Genomic DNA, 22,064 nt, shown 5'->3' with positions numbered 1-22,064 from the left:
CCTAGGATTTGTGAATTTTTACAGGCAATTCATCCCTTCCTCCGCGGAGGTTGTTCTCCCCTTGACGGAATTGCTAAAGACTAGTCAGTCTCCTGGCAAGCTGAAACCTAGCCAGCCCCTAGCTTGGACGATGAACTGTCAGAAATCCTTTGAACAGCTAAAACGCCTATTCGCAATGGAACCGATTCTCCAGCACCCAGACCCAAATAAACCATTTGTGGTCCAGGCAGATGCAAGTGATGTGGCAGTAAAGATAATTAACCCGGTGACTGTCCAACTTAGCCTCCTTTGAATATTAGGGAAAGTGCACCCAGTGTTTCACAGTAGCTTATTGAAACCAGCTAGGGGATCTAGTTTGAGGCCCTTATCAGCTGCTCCCTTCCTCCTTTGGTAATCCAGGGGGAGACCCATTACAAAATTTAAAAAAATCCTTGACTCTAGACTATACAGGAGTCGCTAACAATATTTGGTCCACTGGAAGGGGTACCCCTTGTCTGAAGCTACTTGGGTGAAAAGTTGGGATGTGAATGCTGATGCTCTAGTCAAGCAATTTCATGATAAATTCCCTGAGAAACCTGAGGGTCCTCCTGGAGTGGGGGAGAGGGGGTTAGGAGAGTGTGTGTACAGGATGTTAACCCCTTCTTTTGCGTTTTTGTCTGTGTTGTTTTCCAGGGTGTGTTTTCTTATGCGGGGGGGGGGACGCCTGCCAGCTTTGGAAGCTATACTAGGCCGAAGGCTTCTACACGCTGTCACTTTCTCCTGTAGGGGAGGAGGGGTGGTACAAGGGATTATTAGACATACCAACATTCTTCCTGCAGGCTGAGCTCGCATCTAGAGAAGAAGTGGCTGAAGTGATGTCTCGAGATGGGACAGTTTAAGATTGGAGCATGTGATCGGCAGAGGGATCATGAGGGTGGGGATTTTGGAGTTTGTATTACTGAGGGAGGAACCCGGATCCCCAGATTAGGATTTTAACTAACTGTGCCAGATTACCCATGCTAGTTAAAGAACTTTGAAAGATGTTTGATTTGGAGTCTTTTCTGCAAGAAGGGTTTTCTGGAACGCTGACAGTCAGATGCTTAGCTTGCCCACAAGGTATCACCTATGATTAGTTAATGTAAGACCATGATTTAAAGAATAGTACTACATTGTTTTGGTACTATCTGTAATTCTACATGTGTTTTCTTTCTTATATTACTACAGCAGTCATAAGGTATTAAACCCAAATCTATAATTTGTCACAGATTTTAGGAATTGCCAGCTAAGTAGCATTGCAACATTTTCCTGCTTTATGTGGTATGATAGCAAGAATTCGTTCAAAGGGCTTACATCCTGATACAATTAAACTCCCAACTACAGGAATCATCTATCTATCTATCTATCTATCTATCTATCTATCTATCTATCTATCTATCTATCTATCTATCTATCTATCTATCTATCTATCTATCTATCTACCTACCTACCTACCTACCTACCTACCTACCTACCTACCTACCTACCTACCTACCTACCTACCTACCTACCTACTATTTATTCATCCATCCATTCCGCTTTTCTTTGCTTGTGTGCTATCCATTTTTGGAGCCTCTGGGTGACTCACAGTGTCAACACAGAATGAAATAGGAATCTATGATTTTATTAGTGCTGCTCCTTACGCTTTTTTGTATAAAATCTGATCTCATACAAGGGAAGGAATATCTGTCTTGGGAATTGGTTAATGAGCTGATATTTTCAGGCTGCATTAAAATACTGTTATAGATATTTGGTCGCACTTTTGTTGTGGATTAGGTTCACAGCTTTCAGTGCAAAGCCAACCACCACCTCTACTACCATCTGGCTTTACACTTTTTGGATAAAACATTGTAGCGCAAATTTATATGCGAGCTTCTAGCACTGTGCTAGCTGACAAATCCAATATCTGTAATTCTTAAGATTCTGGGAGAATCTCTTATTTTGAGAAAGTTGAAGTAGAACGTCTAGAAATTCCTCCATTTATTAGTTTCTCTGCCTGGAATAGCTGTGAGATTGAGTTGTGACATAGACAAATAGACATTTTGTGACTATAATTTCTTGATAGTATTATCACTTCTGTTCTATATGAAGCAATCTGGGAACCATGTCCCAGCAGGGCTGCTTTTTATAATAAGCTAACATTCTCAGCTAACAGCTTACTGTTTGTCACAAATACAACCAATAGCTCAGATTATACTTTGCTTATGCTAATATTTTGAAGAATGCAACTACTAAATGGCATGCATATAATTCAGGTAAATATGGGATAAAGTACTTAATAGTAATTTATAAAAGTAGTCCTTGATTAATGATGATAATTGGACCTGGAAAATTCTTTGCTAAGCAATATGTCTTAAAGGATGGCATCACATGACTTATACCAACTCAGTTCCGGTTGTGGTCATTACAAATCCTGCACAGTTGTTGAGCATGATATCATGTGATTGCCATTTGCAATCTCTTGCTTGGTTCCCCTTTGTCTTTCTTTTCAGAATCCAGCAGTGGTGTTACAATGGCTGCAACTTTAGGGACCTTTGTACACCACCATTGTAACTTCAAACAAGTCACTGAACAAATGATTATTAACTGAGGGTTGCCTGTTACATACCTTATATTACATAGCTTGCAAGCCATGTCCTCCTAACTTTCTAGAACCATAAGAATTGGAGGAGAAGTTAGATCCTCTTATCACAGATAAAGGGTTGTCCAAATTTTCCTTGAAAAATTCCAGTAATGTCCAGTGATGGACCTCCAAGGTTCCAGGAAGCAGTTTGTTCCTTCTCCTTTTGAGTTTGATCTTTTTCTGCAAAACTTCTAGGAGTCTTGCAACAAAGAAAAGTTGTGTACAACAGTTAACCATTTAAATATGACAGGACTTACATCCTCTTTTGTGTAGCTCTATTGAGAAGTCACCTTTTGATTACTTTTCAGTAAGTTCTAATCAGTATGGATCCATTCCTGAAAATGTTTATTATTTATTCATTTTGAAACACATTTATATAAAGTTACAGGAGATGATGACTACATCAACAATAATGAGTCCCTGGTCAGTGTCAGGAGGGGAGACAAGGGAGAAAGGAACGTAGAATTAATGAAGTTATAAATCTTTGGGTAGGGTAACGGAAAAGTCCAAGGAATTTTTTTCTGGGGAAGAGTGAACTACAAGGACCTACATTTATTTTTTTAGCAGGAAATTCAGTTCTCCGTATGCCTCTGAAGAATGGAGTATATAAGTCAATATCCACCTTTATTGCTGAGTGTAGGAGAAGCAGTACTCTGCTCAATTTAATTGAATATGCTGAATGCAAATATATAACACATTTCATGCTTAAAAATTAGCAGAGTTAAGGTGCAGTTCTATATGCATTTTCCTGCAGATTTATGATTAAGTAGGTAAATATGGGATTGTATTGTAAGTATTCCATCTAATATTGAATAGAATTGCTTCTCTTTCAACTTTGCCAAAGTAACCGTCTCCTCTTAGGAAAATGAGAGTGAGAGAAACTTTTTTAAAATGTCTATAACATTTCTACCTTTTCTTATATATATAGCTATAATAGTTATATATTTAACATCTGATGGTTTAAGAATGGAATCAAGTATTTGACTTGAAAAGACTTCCTATATCAAATCTGGTAAGATACTTTTGTGTCTGATTTTTGGTTAAATAATTTTATTTCCTCCCATACAGAATAGTACATTCTGTACACAATAGTACGTTCAACAACATAGTTAACGGTTGTAAAAAATACTGGAACAATCTAAATGGCAGCATGTAGTGAAGGAAGAGCCTTATTTAAAACAATAGTAACTGTGTTTTTTTTATTTCTTTTTAAAAAAATGTGCTATAAAGGATTTGGGACATGCGGGGGAGGTTGTCCTGTGACTTCAGTTTATTCCATTTGCACAGCAATCAAGAATTCTAATGAAGAGGTTTCACATGACTGAGTAGGAGCAATGTGATTCTGCAGGGCATATTCTTATGCAATTGATCAGTCCTATTAATAAAATATCCTTCATTGCTTGATGTAGCTGATAATGATGATGGAGTTGTAGTATCACTCCCCTTCTAATTAGAAATTAATTTGTTATTTGTAGCTTGTGGCTATATTTGATGAGCAAGATCCGAACCATGGAGGAGATGGTACCAGTGCCAGCTCCACAGGCACTCAGAGCCCTGAGATTTTTGGTAGTGAACTGGGCACAACTAGTGCATCTTTCGAAGCAGCAAGTGAAATTGAAGTCACGCCTTCAGTTCTTCGCACAAGTAAGTAAAATCTCTCCATGTCTTTGCACATTTTAACTTCATTTACTAAGATGCCAAGTTCTGTTAACTCTCCTTTCTTCTGGGGAGATGATTCATTATGTGTCTCTATCATAAGCCAATTAAAAGGCAGAATTGGAGTAAATGTTGAAAATAGCCAAGGAAAAAGCTTGGATCATTTTTCTTTTCTTTTAATAATGTGGCTGTATTTTTTAACAAAAATAAACTTGGTTTATTTTGATGAAATGAAAATGAAAATGAATGAAAATTTCTGTTGCTAAATGAGAGAGCTGTTGATAGCAATAGCACTAAGACTTATAAACCGCTTCACAGTGCTTTACAGCATACTCTGAGTGGTTTACAGAGTCAACATATTGCCCCCAACAATCTGGGTCCTCATTTTACTAGCCTTGGAAGGATGGAAGGCTGAGTAATCTTGAGCCTGGTGAGATTAAAACTGCCAAATTGCAGGCAGCCAGCAGTCAGCAGTACTGTTGTAAGTTAAATGAGTTTTGCTCCATTTTATAACTTTCTTGCCACAGTCAGTAAGTGAATCACTGCATTTGTTGTTAAGGTTGTTAAGTGAATCTGGCTTCCCCATTGACTTTGCTCATCATAAGATTGCAAAAGGGGATCATGTGACCCCCAGAAGAATGCAACCCAGAGGTGGTATTCAGCAGGTTCTGACCAGTTCTGGAGAACCAGTAGCAGAAAATTTGAGTAGTTCGGAGAACAGGTAAATGCCACCTCTGACTGCCACCCCCTGATCTATTCTCTGCCTCCCAAGTCCCAGCTGATCGGGAGGAAATGGGGATTTTGCAGTATCCTTCCCCTGCCACGCCCACCAAGCCACAACCATAGAACCGGTAGTAAAAATTTTTGAATCCCACCACTGGTGCAACCGTCATAAATATGAATCAGTTGCCAAGTATCCAAATCTTGATCACATGACCATGGATGCTGCAACAGTGACGTGAAAAAGGGTCATAAATCACCTTTTTTAGTGCCATTGTTACCTTGAATGGTCATTAAACAAATGGTTGTAAGTTGAGAACTACCTGTACATTGGGAATAGTTCTTTTGGTTTTTAGAACTCCCAAAGAACTGTACAGGGCTGTTTCCAAAAAATCCAAGCAGAAATGTGTGTATTTGAAAAAAAGGCGATGATGGTTAACCAGATACAGGAAAAATGTTTAAATTGCAGATTAAGGAAAACAATTTACAAAAATGCACATACAGGCCGTTTGTTTAACAACCATTCATTCAGTTACTGAACTTATGTCAGTCCTAAATGGGATGGTACTTACAACTGGTCCTCAGAGTTCTGGCCATTGCAGCATCCTGTGGTCCTGTGATTGCCATCTTAACCTTCTTTGCTGGCTTCTTATAAGTAAAGGCAGTGTGGAAGCCATCAGGAGATTAGAAATGCATGGTATTATTGCTTAACGATCCATGGTGATTCGCTTAATAACGCCAACCGTAAGTGCTGGAATTTCTATTGCTAAGCGACCTACAACACTCATTACAATTGGGTCACCTAGCCACAGAAATTCCAATCTTGATTGTTATAGTTAGATGAGGACAGCTGTAATTAGCCACGTGTGTATAAAAATGTCTACATTGCCACAGATGCAGGAAAAAAATCAGGTTAACTAATATACTTTTCAAAAAATAAATTGATGTGGAATGGACTAAGGAAGAACGAGAAACCAATGGGAAAAACAGTTCTGACGAATTCATCCATTATTCTTTGTGTTTCATATCTACAGTTCCAAAATAACCAAGCAAGAAGCTTTTGCAACTAATGTTCTTTGTTTGTAGTTCTGGAATTGCATTTTTAACCTGAAGAATAAAGATGAAAACAGTGGCTTTAAAATAATAAGTGCTTTGTGATGTACCATTGGTATGAAGGCTGCAGTGTCCTTTCTTTCTGTCTCCCTCTCTCTCTTTTTCTTCATTCTCTATTACTTTCTAGTTGTACATTACCTGCTGATGTACTGACTTCATATAACATTTCTAGTCAACTGATTTTTGTTGTCAGTAGAATAACAAAGTTGGAAGGGATCTTGGAGGTCTTCTAGTCCAACCCACTGCTCAAACAGGAAACCCTATGCAGATAGTCCTTGACTTAAGACCACAATTGAGCCCAAAATTTCTCTTGCCAAATGAGACATTTGCTAAGTGAGTTTTGACCCATTTTACGATGTCTCTTGCTTCACTCAATAAGTGAATCCCTGCAGTCGTTAAGTTAGTCACACAGTTGTTAAGTGAATCTGGCTTGTCCATTTACTTTGCTTGTCAGAAAGTTGCAAAAGGTGATCACATAACCTTGGGACACCACATCATTATAAATATGTCGGTTGCCAAGTATCTGGATTTTGATCATGTTTCCATGGCTGTAAATGTGAAAAATGGGTGTAAGTGTGGAAAAATGGCCATAAGTCGCTTTTTTCAGTTGTTGTAACTTTGAACGTTGACTTAAATGAAATGTTGTAAGTTGAGGACGACCTCCATAGCATACGGTCAGGAGGAACACCTCCTCTATACTTCCCCAGCTTATTCTCCTTGTGTGAACATGCTATAGTTAAGGAGAATGCAAGGATATTTCATTACAAGCATTATTTAGAAAATGTATATTGCCGCACATGGCGACTCAAGGCGGCTTATTATAACCAGAGCTGCCATTGAAAGTAGTGGCCTGCTCTATTAGTCCATATATTTTCCTCTTGCTACATTCCATGCAGAGCGTATATTTCATTGTTCAGATGTCATGCTGAGAGACCCAGGGAAACAAGCTTTGTCTTTATTTCACAACATGTTAGAAATTGGCCAAAGGCAAAACAATGACTTGAAGTGCCATTGTGGTTGTCATCCTATATTTCTGAATTTCTATTACTTTTTTCTGCCCAATCTTTCCCTCATTTCTTTTTGCAGTGTTTATGAAGCAGAGTTATATATCTTTGAGTTATGGGGTTTCGCTCTTGTAGGCTCATTTTTCTTGTGGCTTTCTGAAACCTAGCAGGCGATTGGAGTCTGACATTCTGTTATGGAATAATCTTGTCAGCTCAGAAGCCTTCACAGCTTATCATATGGGAGCAAGTTGAGTTGATAAATTCCCCGTGAAGCAGTGAGGTGAGAAAGTGAAATCAATTATTAGATCCCCATCATCCTCCAGAAATACCATAGGATGAACGACTGAGAAGGATGGTGCTTTCTGTGTCCTGTTTTCAGGCACTGTAAAGAATTTCAAAGGATATAACTTGCTTTTCTAGTACTAAATGTGCAGATGTATACACATGTTCTCTATTACCTTCTCCAACAGGGAAATTGAAGAAAGGTTAGGTTCAGTTTCTTCACAAACACCATCACTCTGCTAAACAAATAATTCCCTCAACACTGTCAAACTAGTTACTAAGTCTGCACTACTATTAATCTTCTCATCGTTCCACCACCTTCCACTTATGACTGTATGACTGTAACTTTGCTGCTTGTATCCTTATGATTGATATTGATAGGTTCCTGATTGCTTATTTGTATCCTATGACTATCATTAAGTGTTGTATCTTATGATTCTTGATGAATGTATCTTTTCTTTTATGTACACTGAGAGCATATGCACCAAGACAAATTCCTTGTGTGCCAATCACACTTGGCCAATAAAAAATTCTATTCTATTCTATTCTATTCTATTCTATTCTATTCTATTCTATTCTATTCTATTCTATTCTATTCTATTTATTCTACTCTACTCTACTCTACTCTACTCTACTCTACTCTACTCTACTCTACTCTACTCTATTCTATTCTATACAGGTAGTCCTCAATTTACAATCATAATTGAGGCCAAATTTTCTATGGCTAAGTAAGACAGTTGTTAAGTGAATTTTGCCCCATTTTACGACCTTCCTTGCCACGGTTGTTAAGTGAATCATTGTAGTTAAATTAGTAACACAGTTGTTAAATGAATCTGGCTTTCCAACTGACTTTTACTTGTCAGGAGATTGCAAGTCACATGACTGGGTACACTTTAGCCGACATAAATGTGAGTCAATTGCCAAGCATCTGAATTTTTAATCCCATGACCATGGAGGGAAGCTATAATAGTCGTAAGTTTGAAAAACTGTCATAAGTCACTTTTTTATTTATTTTTTATTTATTTATTATTTAGATTTTTATACCGCCCTTCTCCCGAAGGACTCAGGGCGGTGTACAGCCAGATTAAAAAACAGTACAATATACAAATTAAAACATTTATATTCTATAAATGGCCAAAAATTTAAAACCGTCAAATTTGACCCATAAAATTCATAAAATACCCCAATTAAAATTATTAAAATTCAAAAGTTTAAAAAATTAAGCCAGTCCCGCTTGGATAAAAAAGTGCGTTTTCAATTCATGGCGAAAGGTCCGAAGGTCAGGTAATTGACGCAAACCAGGGGAAAGTTCGTTCCAGAGGGTAGGTGCTCCAACAGAGAAGGCCCTTCCCCTGAGGGCCGCCAGCCGACATTGCTTGGCGGACGGCACCCTGAGAAGACCCTCTCTGTGTGAGCGTACGGGTCGGTGGGAGGCATAAGGTAACAGCAGGCGGTCCCGTAAGTACCCGGGTCCTAAGCCATGGAGCGCTTTAAAGGTGGTAACCAACACCTTGAAGCGCACCCGAAAGACCACAGGTAGCCAGTGCAGACTGCGCAGGAGCGGTGTTACATGGGAGCAACGTGTGGCTCCCTCAATCACCCGCGCAGCTGCATTCTGAACTAACTGAAGCCTCCGAGTGCACTTCAGGGGTAGCTCCATGTAGAGAGCATTGCAATAATCCAGACGAGACGTGACAAGAGCATGAGTGACCGTGCATAAGGCATCTCGGTCAAGGAAGGGACGCAACTGGCGAACCAGGCGGACCTGGTAAAAGGCTCTCCTGGAGACGGCTGCCAAATGGTCTTCAAACGACAGCCGTCCATCCAGGAGAACACCCAAGTTACGCACCCTTTCCACTGGGGCCAATGACTCGCCCCCAACAGTCAGCTGCAGTTGCAGCTGACTGTACCGGGGTGCCGGCATCCACAGCCACTCCGTCTTGGAGGGATTGAGCTTGAGTCTGTTTCTCCCCATCCAGACCCGTACGGCTTCCAGGCACTGGGATAGCACTTCGACAGCTTCGTTGGGGTGGCCCGGGGTGGAAAAGTACAGCTGCGTATCGTCAGCGTACAGCTGGTAACTCACCCCAAAGCCACTGATGACCTCACCCAACGGCTTCATATAGATGTTGAACAGGAGAGGCGAGAGAATCGACCCCTGAGGCACCCCACAAGTAAGGCGCCTCGTGGTCGATCTCTGCCCTCCTGTCAACACCATCTGCGACCGGTCAGAGAGATAGGAGGAGAACCACCGATAAACGGTGCCTCCCACTCCCAAACTCTCCAACCTGGTGCAGCAGGATACCATGGTCGATGGTATCAAAAGCTGCTGAGAGATCTAACAGAACCAGGGCAGAGGAACAACCCCTATCCCTGGCCCTCCAGAGGTCATCCACCAACGCGACCAAAGCTGTCTCCGTACTATATCCGGACCGGAAGCCGGACTGGAACGGGTCTAGATAGACAGCTTCATCCAGGTACTGGGGAAGCTGCCATGCCACCACACTCTCTACAGCCTTCGCCACAAAGCGAAGGTTGGAGACTGGACGATAATTTCTCCTGTACGCTGCTAAGAGAGTCCAAAGCAGTGGGTTGTTAACTTCATCTGATTGGCCTGAGACTGAGTTGAATTTGTTTAAACACACCTCCTCTTCCTGTTTAGCTTCAGTTTATTAACTCAGTCGGCCATAGAGAGACTACCTCCTTTAGCTCCATTGCTTTTGACTCTTTTATCAGCTCATAGGACTTCAATAAATTAGGAAAAATTCTTAAAAAAAGTTTTAAAGTGCCCAATTGTTTTTTTCTTGACTGCTGGGAGCCGGAGCGGCAAGGAAAGAGCTCGCGCTTCGCGCGCAGCCCAGCGCCGCTCAGCTGAGCTGCCCGAAGGCCGGTGGCCATTTTTTCACATTCCAAGCTTCTCAAGCCTCGTAGAATCGCCAGTTTGAGGAACGGACATCGCTGGACCTCACCAAACTGTAAGTGGAGGCCAGCGGAGCGCAGGAGAAGCCGTGGTGTCGGCTTCGCGCCTGCAGGGGTGGAGAAAAAGATCCGTGGTGTCGGAGGCTAGTTCCCCCTGCCAATGCTGCAGTAAAAAGGGCGCTATAGGAGCAATGGTGCCTGCTTCACGCCATTTGGGGACACCCCCCCCAAAGCAACCCCCCATGCAGCCTTTGAATGCTTTGAATCCAGCTGTGGTGTCAGCTTGGTGCTAACTGGCCCTTATTGTTTGATCTTATTCCAGGATTCTCAGATCAGGGCCACTATATTATTTGGGCATATATTCCAAGGCCTCTGATAACCACTAGGCCTCATTTCCAAGATGGCGGATCGCAGCAGATCTCCTTCCCGGGCTTCTGCCTCGCCCTCCCAAGGACACCTTACTAGCGTGGCTGCTCCCTCTCACAAGAGCAGATCCAAATCAAGGGCTTCTCCCACCAAATCCAAGTCTTCTACTTCTCTCCAAACCTCTGCTGCTGCAGAGAGAGATGCCTCCAGAAGACAACGGGCCTTGGATAGGCAATTTGATAAAGCAAAACAAAGATTAGCAGAGGAAGGCAGGGAAACTTCTGTTCCACTAACTGAAGATTCTCCTCTATTAAATCAGCCTGGATGGTCTCCCACTATCCCTAGTGGTTCAGGAGAAAACCAGGAAACAATTTGTACAGTTTTTGGAGATTCTTCTAGTGCCACATCAGGCACCTTCTGCCACCTTCACTCCCACAGCAGCGGGAGTCTCCCACAGAGAGGACAGTAATCCTGCCATTTCTCAGGATATACGTCACCTTATCATGCAAACCGTTTCTCAAGGCATTGACAATGCCTTCACTCAGAGAGGTTTCCCAGCTCCATCTCCTTCGGGCAGCTCTGACCAAAGACCCCATTCTGATAGCCACCCACCCAGACTATGCGCACACGCTCTCCAACCCCTTCACACCATAGTGAGGACTCCTTTTTGGGGGAGGAAGACATAGCAGAGTATAATCTGTCTGAAGACGAAGAGTCTGCCCCAGACAAACCTGCTCCCACCGGCCTTTTTCGCCATGAGCTTTTCTACACATTACTACACAAGGCAAAAGTTACGGCCAACATGGGGGTTGCCTTACGCCAATCTGAGGGAGCTTCAGATCCGTCAGACCCCAACAAATTCCTCTTTACTGAACCAGTCTCAGAGCAACGGGTAATTCCTTCACCCAAGCTCTTCTTGGACACCATCCAACGTCAATGGGGTCACCCTGGTGCCATTCCTACTCCTAGTGGCTCAGACAAAAAGATGTACACGACGGATCAAGATCTTGAGGACCTCCTCAAGGTTCCTACCGTAGACACCCCAATTGCCACCTTGGCTTCTTCCTCCAACATTATACCTTCAGATGCAGCAGAAGGTCTCCGAACGGAGGACCGCAGAGCGGAACTCTCCACCCGCGAAACCCATAAAGCGGCTGCCTGGGCTATCAGATCTGCCACAGAAGCCTCATTCTTTGCTAGAACCTCTTTGATATGGCTCAGACAAATGCAGGAGAGGATTCCTCAGGATGACTCCAGATTACATCAGGACATAAATAAATTGATAGTGGCTGCTGAATACACTGCGGATGCCACCCTTAATTCTGCAAAATTTGCATCCCGAGCCCTTGCCTCCAGCATCACCTCCAGGAGGCTGTTATGGCTCAGACAATGGCAAGCCGACATGAAGACCAAATGGCGGTTAGCGGCTGCCCCATTTAAGGGTGGATCTTTCTTTGGTGAAGCCCTAGACCCTATTTTAGTTGAGGGAAAAGACAAACCTAAGATCCTTCCCTACGTCTCTAGACGTTCAGATAGACGTCCTTCTCTTCCTTACCGCAGACAGCCTTTTCGCACCCAGGATCCCGAGTTCCAATCCACGGCCTATCAACGTTCCTTCCAACCTCCCCCTGACAGGTTTCAGGACAGACAGTCCTTTCGTGACAGGACCAGGCAATCCCAGACCAGATGTCCCTACCGTGGATCCGGCTTCCGACCTTATCGCAGGAACAAATGACTATCCCGGTCAGGATCCCATCGGCGGTCGTCTCACCAAGTTCGTCCCTACCTGGTCCCACACGACAACCGATGCCTGGGTACTGCAAACCATCACCCTTGGTCTCTCCCTCGAATTCAATTCAAATCCTCCGAGGAGATTCATCCAATGCCAGATTCCCAAAGAACCCACCAAGAGGGCTCAAATGGAAGACGAGATTCAACACCTGTTGTCCATCAGTGCCATAGAACCGGTTCCCACATCTCACCAGGGGACCGGCTTCTATTCAATTCTTTTCCTAGTGGACAAAAAATCAGGCGGCACCAGAGCCATCTTAGACCTGAAGCAACTGAACCTTCACATCAAATATCTCAGATTCAAGATGCACTCCCTCAATTCAATCTTAGGAAGCATCAGAAGAGGGGACTATCTAACATCCATCGACCTCAAGGAGGCCTATCTACATGTACCCATCAGACCAGCCCACAGACGCTTTCTCAGGTTCAGTTATGCCGGAGCCCATTTTCAATACAGGGCCCTGCCCTTTGGTCTATCTTCCGCTCCTCGTACCTTCACCAAGTTTCTGGATGCTGTGGCGGCCCCCCTTCGCACAATTCCAGTAAGAATGCAATGTTACCTGGACGATATATTGATTCTGTCGTCTTCCGCCCAGCAGGCGTTACGGGACTTACAGGTAACAATTCAATCCCTACAGGATCACGGCTTTTCGGTCAACAAAGCAAAGAGCCATCTAGTGCCTACGACCGAAATTGTCCATCTGGGAGCAAGAATCAACACCAGATCCTGCCAGGTGTTTCTTTCCCGAGACCGTCTCCTCAACATGAGAGACATGACAAAAAAGGTAAAGGCACTCAAGAGGGTTCCACTTTCACTGCTCTCACAGTTATTGGGAAAGATGGTCTCTTGTCTGTCGATTGTGCCCTGGGCATGTCTTCACTCACGACCCCTACAATGGCTACTTCTCCCACACCAAAGAACAGGCAACAGCCATACCGATATCAGAATTCCTCTGCCCCCAAAGGTCAGAAAGTCTCTACAGTGGTGGCTGTCTCCAGCCCTGACAAAGGGCTGCTCATTCCAGGAACATTGCCGTCTCGTCCTCACCACGGATGCAAGCCTCTACGGCTGGGGTGCCCACCTATCAGACCAGGTAACTCAGGTTCGTTGGTCCCCCAACGACCTCAAGAACGACATCAACTGGTTGGAAATGAGAGCTGCTCATCTAGCTCTCAAGTATTTCCAAGCGCAGCTATCAAACCATCATGTGCTACTGCTGACGGACAACACTACCACAAAGGCCCATGTGAACCGTCAAGGAGGCACCCGATCCCGCATATTGATGAAAGAGGCTGCAGCCATAGGCCTGTGGGCAGAAAAACATCTTCTCTCACTACAGGCAGCCCACATATCCGGAGTCGCCAACACACAAGCGGATTGGCTGAGCAGGACGACCATCGATCAATCAGAGTGGCAACTGCATCCGGATCTGTTTCTCACAATCACGATCAAATTCGGGCAACCCATAGTAGACCTCTTTGCCAGCCCGACCAACAAACAACTTCCAAGGTTCTTCTCCAGGTTCCAAACCCCAGGAGCAGAAGGAACAGATGCTCTACGATGTCAGTGGCCCCAGGGCCTTCTTTATGCTTTCCCCCTGACTCCCCTTCTGCCAAGGGTCATACGAAGATCTTGGAACAGAAGGCAGAAGTTCTCCTCATAGCCCCTTACTGGCCTCGACGGAGTTGGTTTGCGGATCTGGTGAGCCTGTCCATCAATCCACCTTGGCGAATTCCACGGATCAGATTTCCCTCGCCAAGGCCATTCTCCACCCAGAACCTCAATGTTACCAACTAGCCGTCTGGCACTTGACAGGAAATACTAAGGAAAGAAAAGCATTCCATGGGGGTCATCTCCACCCTTCTGGCTTCTAGACGCCCATCCACAACGCGTATTTACGAGGCCACATGGTCATCATTCCATCGCTGGTGTCTTAGACATCGAATAGAACCTACTTCTGCCTCCATTAGACATATCCTGCAATTCCTCCAGGACGGATTGGACAAGGGTTTAGCCACCAACACCATCCGCCGGCAGGTTGCAGCTCTTGCCACTGTTTTATTCTGTGACGGGACCTCCACACTTTCTCAACACCCCCGTATCCGACGTTTTCTGAGGGGAGCTTACAATCTGCGACCGCCTCCGGTACACAGATACCCTACCTGGGACCTAACCCTTGTCCTTCAGAAGCTTACGTCTTCCCCTTTTGAACCCTTGAGCTCCTCCAGTCTCAAGCTCTTAACCTTTAAAGTCGCTTTTCTCATAGCCATAACCTCAGCCCGCAGGATCTCCGAGATCGCTGCCCTTTCGGTCAGGAAGGACTTACTGATTTTTCACTCTAACAGAGTCATTCTCCGATTAGACCCTACCTTTCTTCCTAAAATAAACACAAGCTTTCATAGGTCTCAAGAAGTCATCTTACCGGATTTTTGTCCTCATCCCAAGCATCCATCGGAGCATCGATGGCACACGCTGGACGTAAGAAGGGCCCTGCGTATTTACCTCAACAGAACAGCTCCTTTCAGGAAGACAGAATCCCTATTTGTTTCCTTTCAACCAAGGGCTCTGGGCACCAAAGTCTCCCCATCCACCATAGGCAGATGGATAAAAGCCTGTATTTCCATGGCCTACGACCAGCAGAAACACCATCTTCCAGGCCGCATCACTGCACACTCCACACCACAGCTGCCTGGGCCACCCAGGCCTCTATCTTGGACATTTGCAGAGCAGCCACGTGGGCCTCTCCTTCGCCATTTATTACAAACTACAAGATGGACCAATTTGCCTCAGCCGAGGCCTCATTCGGAAGGAGGGTCCTGCAGCGAGTTCTTCCTGTTGCTGAGTCTTCCTAATCTTTCCTTTCCCGCCCTAGGGATATTTAGCTTGGGTATATCCCATTGCTTTGGACTCTCTTAGCAGCGTACAGGAGAAGGAACATTGGCTTACCTGAAGGTTCCTTCTATGTACGCTGCGTGAGAGTCCAACCCCTCCCTATTTTCACTTATTGTTTTTGTCTATATACAGGGATCTGGAGGTTATTGTTCCGTTTTTTCCAGTTTTCAAATTGAGTTCGTCTTCTCCAATACCGCTTCTTCGTTAATAAACTGGAGCTAAACAGGAAGAGGAGGTGTGTTTAAACAAATTCAACTCAGTCTCAGGCCAATCAGATGAAGTTAACAACCCATTGCTTTGGACTCTCACGCAGCGTACATAGAAGGAACCTTCAGGTAAGCCAATGTTCCTTCCCAAAATAGCTGGGTCCAGGGAAGGCTTCTTGAGGAGCGGTCTCACCACCGCCTCTTTCAAGGCGACGGGGAAAACCCCTTCCAACAGTGAAGCCTTTATAATTCCCCAGAGTCAGCCTCGTGTCACTTCCTGAGTGGCCAGCATCAGCCAGGAGGGACACGGGTCCAGTAAACATATGGTGGCATGTAACCTCCCCAGTAGCCTGTCCACGTCCTCGAGAGCCACAGAATCAAACTCATCCCAAAAAACATCGACAAGACGCGTCTCCGTCATCTCACCTGGATCATCACAATTTTGGTCCAAACTATCCCGGAGCTGAGCGATTTTATCGTCTAGATAACCACTAAACTCCTCAGCATGTCCCTGCAAGGGGTCATCCCGCCCCTCCTGATGTAGGAGAGAGCGGGTCACCTCCCTCAGTGAAATGTTTCACCTCCCTCAGTGCCACTAGGTAGGTCTTCGAGAAAGACCTAACTAGTGTCCGATCAGCCTCGGAACGGCTGGACCTCCAGGTACTCTCTAGGCATCTTCTCCGGCGTTTCATCTCTCTTAGCTCCTCAGAGAACCAAGGAGTCAATTGAGATCTGCACCGGGTCAGAGGCCGCAAAGGCACGACACGGTCCAAAGCCCCAGCTGCAGCCTGTTCCCAGGCCGCAACTAGTTCTTCGGTCGTGCCATGGGCAAGATCCTCAGGGAACGGCCCAAGCTCCGTCAGGAACCTCTTGGGGTCCATCAGGTGCCTGGGACGGAACCAGCGCATTGGTTCCGTCTCCCTGCGGTGGTGAGCGGTGGTCTGAAAGTCTAGGCGGAGGAGAAAATGATCTGACCATGACACAGGTTCCGTCACTAAATCTCCTAATACCAGATCATTAAACCACTGTCCAGAGATATAAATATGTCCAGTGTGGACCCCCCAGTGTGTGTAGGGCCATCAGTTACTTGAATCAGGTCCAAGGCCGTCATGGAAGCCTGGAACTCCTGGACCACTGTTGATGACAAGCCGGCCGATGGCAAGTTGAAATCCCCCATGACCAAAAGTCTGGGAATCTCAACCGCCACTCCGGCAAGCACCTCCAGTAGCTCAGACAGGGCTGTAGTCACGCAGCAAGGAGCCAGATACGCGATCAACAGACCCTTCTGATTCCTATGGCCCCACTTCACAAGGAGGGATTCACAACCGGCTATCTGAGGCACAGTGGACTCTCTCGGCTCCAGACCTTCCCTCATCACAACCGCCACCCCTCCACCCCTACCCTGGGCCCTCGGTTGATGGAATGCTCGGAATCCCGGAGGGCACAGTTCGACCAGGGGTACACCCCCTTCTATGCCCAGCCAGGTCTCCGAAATGCCCATAAAGTTCGCGGATTCCCCCTGAATAAGATCGCAGATCAGGGGGGGCTTATTGACCACGGACCGGGCATTGCACAACATCAACCGGAGGTCCAAGCTCTGAGGATCTTGACCTTCCGGGGAACGGGTAAGGACTAAGGGGCCGGAGCACGTGATCGCTTTTAAACAGCGAGCACGTGCTCCCAACAAATGATACAGCCCCTTTCTTCCGCCATATCTGCCCCTCCCACTTACCGTACAGATGGAACGGCCCTCAACACCTGGAACACACCCCTCCCCCCCCGCCCTCGGACCAGATGAAGAAATGCCGTGAACAAACTCCGGGACTGGACATTCTCTCCCTGATGGGTTTTTCCCCCCACCCATCTCTTCGCTCCCCCCCTTTAAAAGACCTTTTTTTAAAAAACCTATTTACAAATCCCCAGAGGTTCTTCTTCATCGCATTTCAGTGCCATTATAACTTTGAACTACATGAACTGTTATAGGTCAAGGATTACAAGCATAAGAAGGAACTTGTGTGCCCTGTAAGGCCTGCATGTGATCAGTGCTAAGGCCATTCTCTAGCCTAGTGATGTCTAACCTTTTTCTCGTAGTGTGTCGGCCGCATAATGCAATGTGTCCCACCTACACATGAGCATGTGACCCCCCGCATGCTCCATTTTGGGCCTAGTAGGCCTCCCTGCAGCCTCCTGAGCCCAGAAATTGGGCCATGGGTGTTGGGCACACACCCAGTGCTTCCCCATTTTTGCACATGCATGCAGAAGTGCGTGTGACCCCTGCGCATGCATGCACATCTCCCACATGCACCCGTCCCCCCGCGCATCTGGCAAATCAGCTGGCCAGTGGGAGATGCGCACACACATGCATGGTGGAGCTGAGCTGGGTGACAGTTCGCATGCTTACAGAGAGGGCTCTGCCTGCCAGCTGTGACACACATGCCATAGGTTCGCTATCACAGTTTGAGCCTGCAGATGGAGCTAAGACAAAAATGAAAGTTGCTTTAATGTGCTTGACACTTTGTAGTAGTTTAATTTGATTGCTTTCATTTTGCCACAGTAAAGATATACTGTTTAGAGGCATTTGGAGGACAGTGAATGAATTGTTGCCTTTTCTTTCAAGAACTGGAGCGTGTTTATATCTGATGTTAGTAGAGGCATTGGGCATTGGTGATGGTACCACTAGATTTCCTTAGCCAGGATAATCTCCTGTGTTTGAACATCCAGCTCCCAAAATTCCCCAAACATTGTGGCCATTGCTAAATATTAATGTGTGTATGTATGTGTGTGTGTGTGTGTGTGTGTGTGTGTGGCGGGATGGAGAAAGGTTTCTAAATTACTGCGTTAATCTGTTATGGGTCTATCTCTTAATCTTCTATAGCTATTTTTCAAATTGGGCTGCCTGCTTAAAATCATAAGTTGGAAAAATGCAAGGTGGTGTATTTGCATGACATCAATGCTTAGAGAAAAAGTGTGTGAAATATTTTGGCAATTTACCCTGGTAAATTAAAGGCAGTGTTTTGTTGTACCACTTAAAAGAATTCCTTCCTTTGAGAATATCCTTTTGTTCTTCAGAATGCTCTACCGTGCTGATAATTGAAACCATACTAGCAGGGCTACAGAAAACTGACTTTGAAATTCCTTATTTAAATCTACTTTTAAAATGGAAATAATATCCTTATTGAATTTCCTTTTTTGATTTAGGAAGCATGGTACACAAGGGGCATTGTCCATATTTCAAATAATCATCTTCGTATTATTCCACCTCAGTTCATAAAACACATCTAGTATCTGATAGTTTCAGATTCTGATTATTAGGTGTTGGCAGGATCATATATCTATTAATTAGATTGGAGATGGGATGCCAAATTGCTGTAATTATTGTAATGTTCCAGCTAATTGTAGGATTGGTGGTGAATATTTTCCTTCCGCAAAGTGAAAAACAGTATTCCATTTCAAATTGTTTGCTAGTGGTTGTATATTCTTCTCTCTCTTCTTTGGTGATTTTATAATTTTATTATTATGTTTTCCTTGAAGATGCTTTTTCTAAGTATTGAATGGATTATTTTATTGGCCAAAGTAGTTCAGGTGGTAAAACTTACATTTCATCCTGCTGTTCACACTCACTGGCAAGGTAACAGTGCAAGCACTGTTCAGCTGCACATCTAAGCATATTAGGCTAAGGTTAAATGAGTTGCTGAGATTTTCATTTTCTTTTGTTCAGGTTGCCATGTTACCCTTTTTTTTTCTTTTCTTTTCTTTTCTTTTCTTTTCTTTTCTTTTCTTTTTTCCCCTTTTGTATTTGGGTATAAATTGAACCACCTTCCCTAGAAACAGAAGGTTAGGTATATCAGCTCCAGCTGAGAAAGTAATATGCATCTGGAATTCTATCCTCCCTCCCCCTGCACAAATATGTAAGCATACATTCTTTGTAGTGTAGATAATGCAGAATTCGATCTTTGCAATGAAGCAAGATTAATGCTGCACAACCATGTCTTTGTGATCTCCTATAATGAAACCATACAAACCATATTGTATATTTGCTTATTGTTTGATGTGCGGAACATAACCGTCTTCCTTCCCGTTTTCCGCTGAAGTTTCTATTTGGTGGTAGTGGTGGTTGCTGCTGTTATTATTTCCTTCGCTTAATTTTTTGGTGCAGCATTTTGTTTTGGAAGACCTAGAGCTCTCTCCTCCCACCTTCTACACCCCCCCCCCCAAAGTCTGCTACGTCTGCTTTAGTGGGATAATGGATTTCTGTCCATTTGGAGAAGAACTGAGAAATTTGCTGTAGAAGATGGGCTGTGGAACTGAAGTTTATTCCCTGCTGAAATGCATCATATGTTGGCCAGGTGAAAATTGCCAAAACTAATGAGCAATTTGGTAGATAAGATGGCTTGTCATTCTGTGACAGTGAGGCCACAGTTGCACTTGCCTATAAATCAATTTGTTTATTTTCAAGGCTAACTATTAAATACTATAAATATAATTCTGATTCCCTTGCCATCACAAAGCCATCAGCTTTAATACAATTATGTAGACTATATATATCTATATATATCTATATATATATATATATATATATATATCTATATCTATATATATATATATATATATATATATATATATATATATGTTTTCTGAGGTTTTCGCGGGTGTTTGTATGTAGGTCTTTGGTTATTCGGGTTTTCTCCGCGTAAAATTGGAAGTGTCTTGGCGACGTTTCGACGAAGTCTCATTCGTCATCTTCAGGCTTCAACCGTGCTTCTGGGAGCAATGTGTGATTGCAGCTGTTTCTTCCTTTTTAACTGCTAGTGGGGGTTGGAACTGATTGGGTGGGAGCTTGGCTGTGCTCTGATTGGATGGGTTTTTTGTGTGTGCTCTGATTGGCTGGGGGTGTGTCCTGTTTGGGTGGGGGCTTGGTTGTGCTCAGATTAGTCTGAGTTGCAGGGGGATTTGAGCTGGTGAGCTGCACTGTTGCTGTTTGGCTCCGTGTTCGTGGTCGTGCTACATCTTTGTAGTGGGTGTCAGTCTGCTGCATGTATGGATTGGAGGGTTTGAAATGGCTAATGTTGCAGCTGCGGTCTGGCTTCTGGTCCTTGGTCGTGCTTCTTGATTAGTGTGGGTTTGGGTCTGCTTTCTGGGTGGATGTGTGGTGGTGACATCCTGTGTGGACCTCGTGAGTGTGGGTCTGGTGTCATTCCTCGTGTTAAGGACTCGTTTGTCAATAAGGGTGGGTTTCCAAATGGCTGGTAGGCGGGAGGTATCATCTCGTTTGTTCATGCTGTGTGGGCGTTTTTCTATCTCGATGGCTTCTCTGATTATTCTGTTGTTAAAGTGTTCAGTTTTGGCGATAGTTCTGGTCTTTTTAAAGTCAATATCGTGTCCTGTGGCTTTAAGGTGTTGGACCAGGGAAGAAGTTGGTTCCTCTTTTTTGACTGAGTTCTTGTGTTCTTCAATGCGTGCACTTATTCTTCTGTTGGTTTGTCCAATGTATGTGGTGGGGCAGGCGGTGCATGGGATTTCATATACTCCTTGATTTTCTAACTCAATTTTGTCTTTGGGGTTTCTTAGGATGGTGGATATTTTTTGGTTTGTGCAGAATGCTGTCTTGATGTTATGTTTGTGGAGGATCTTGCTGATTCTGTCTGTGGTGCCTTTTATATATGGGAGGAGGGCTGTGCTGTTTTCTTGTTCTCTGTCTTGGGTTTTAGTGGGGGGTTCTTTTTGGATTAGTTTGGTAATCTTATTTCTCTGGAATCCATTGGATGTTAGTACGTTTGTGAGAGTGTGTAGTTCGGTTTTTAGGTGTTGTTCGTCAGCTAAGTGTTTTGTTCTAGAGATGAGTGTCTTGGCTACGGAGTTGATCTGTGCTGGGTGGTGGTGTGAGAGTGCGTGCAGATAGTGGTTTGTGTGTGTTTTCTTCTGGTAGATGGTGTGTCCTAGGGAGCCATTGGGTTTCTTGTAGACTAAGACATCTAGGAAAGGAAGTTGGTTGTTAACTTCTGTTTCCATGGTGAACTGTATTTTGGGGTGTAGGCTATTGAGGTGTGTGAGGAAGTTGTCAAGTTTTTCTTTCCCGTGTGGCCAGATTATGAAAGTGTCATCTATGTATCTGAGCCAGAGTTTGGGTTTGTGATCAGATTTTTCTAGTGCTTGGGTTTCAAAGTGTTCCATGTAGAGGTTGGCAATGACAGGTGAGAGGGGTGATCTCATGGGTGCGCCTTCTATTTGTTTGTATTTTTGTCCGTTATAGATGAAGTATGTGTTGGATAGGCAGTGGTTGGTCAGATCTAGGATGTGCTTGGGGGGGTTATATTTGTTTTGGATAGCTGTCAAGGCTTCTTTGATTGGCACTTGGGTGAAGAGGGATATGACATCAAAGCTCACGAGTAGGTCACTGGCCTGTAAGTTTTGTTTCTTTATGATCTCTATGAACTGGAATGAATTTTTTACGTGTGAGGTGATGGATTCTGCATAGG

At 44.4% G+C, this 22,064-nt stretch overlaps 1 protein-coding gene across 11 annotated transcripts in view; it reads left to right on the top strand.

The window, feature by feature from the left end:
• PARD3 (par-3 family cell polarity regulator) overlaps positions 1-22,064 on the top strand; it is a 734,935-nt gene that overhangs the window by 275,607 nt on the left and 437,264 nt on the right. For all 11 annotated transcript variants that reach the window (XM_058181713.1, XM_058181712.1, XM_058181707.1 and 8 more), the window contains one exon: positions 4,114-4,282. In XM_058181713.1, coding sequence (XP_058037696.1) covers positions 4,114-4,282 — 169 coding nt within the window. The remainder of the gene's footprint in view (positions 1-4,113; positions 4,283-22,064) is intronic.

Source organism: Ahaetulla prasina, chromosome 4 (genome assembly GCF_028640845.1).
Source record: "Ahaetulla prasina isolate Xishuangbanna chromosome 4, ASM2864084v1, whole genome shotgun sequence".
Classification (NCBI taxonomy): Eukaryota; Metazoa; Chordata; class Lepidosauria; order Squamata; family Colubridae; genus Ahaetulla; species Ahaetulla prasina.
The sequence above is the reverse complement of the archived record's forward strand: the minus strand, read 5'-3'. Positions and strand labels throughout refer to the sequence as shown.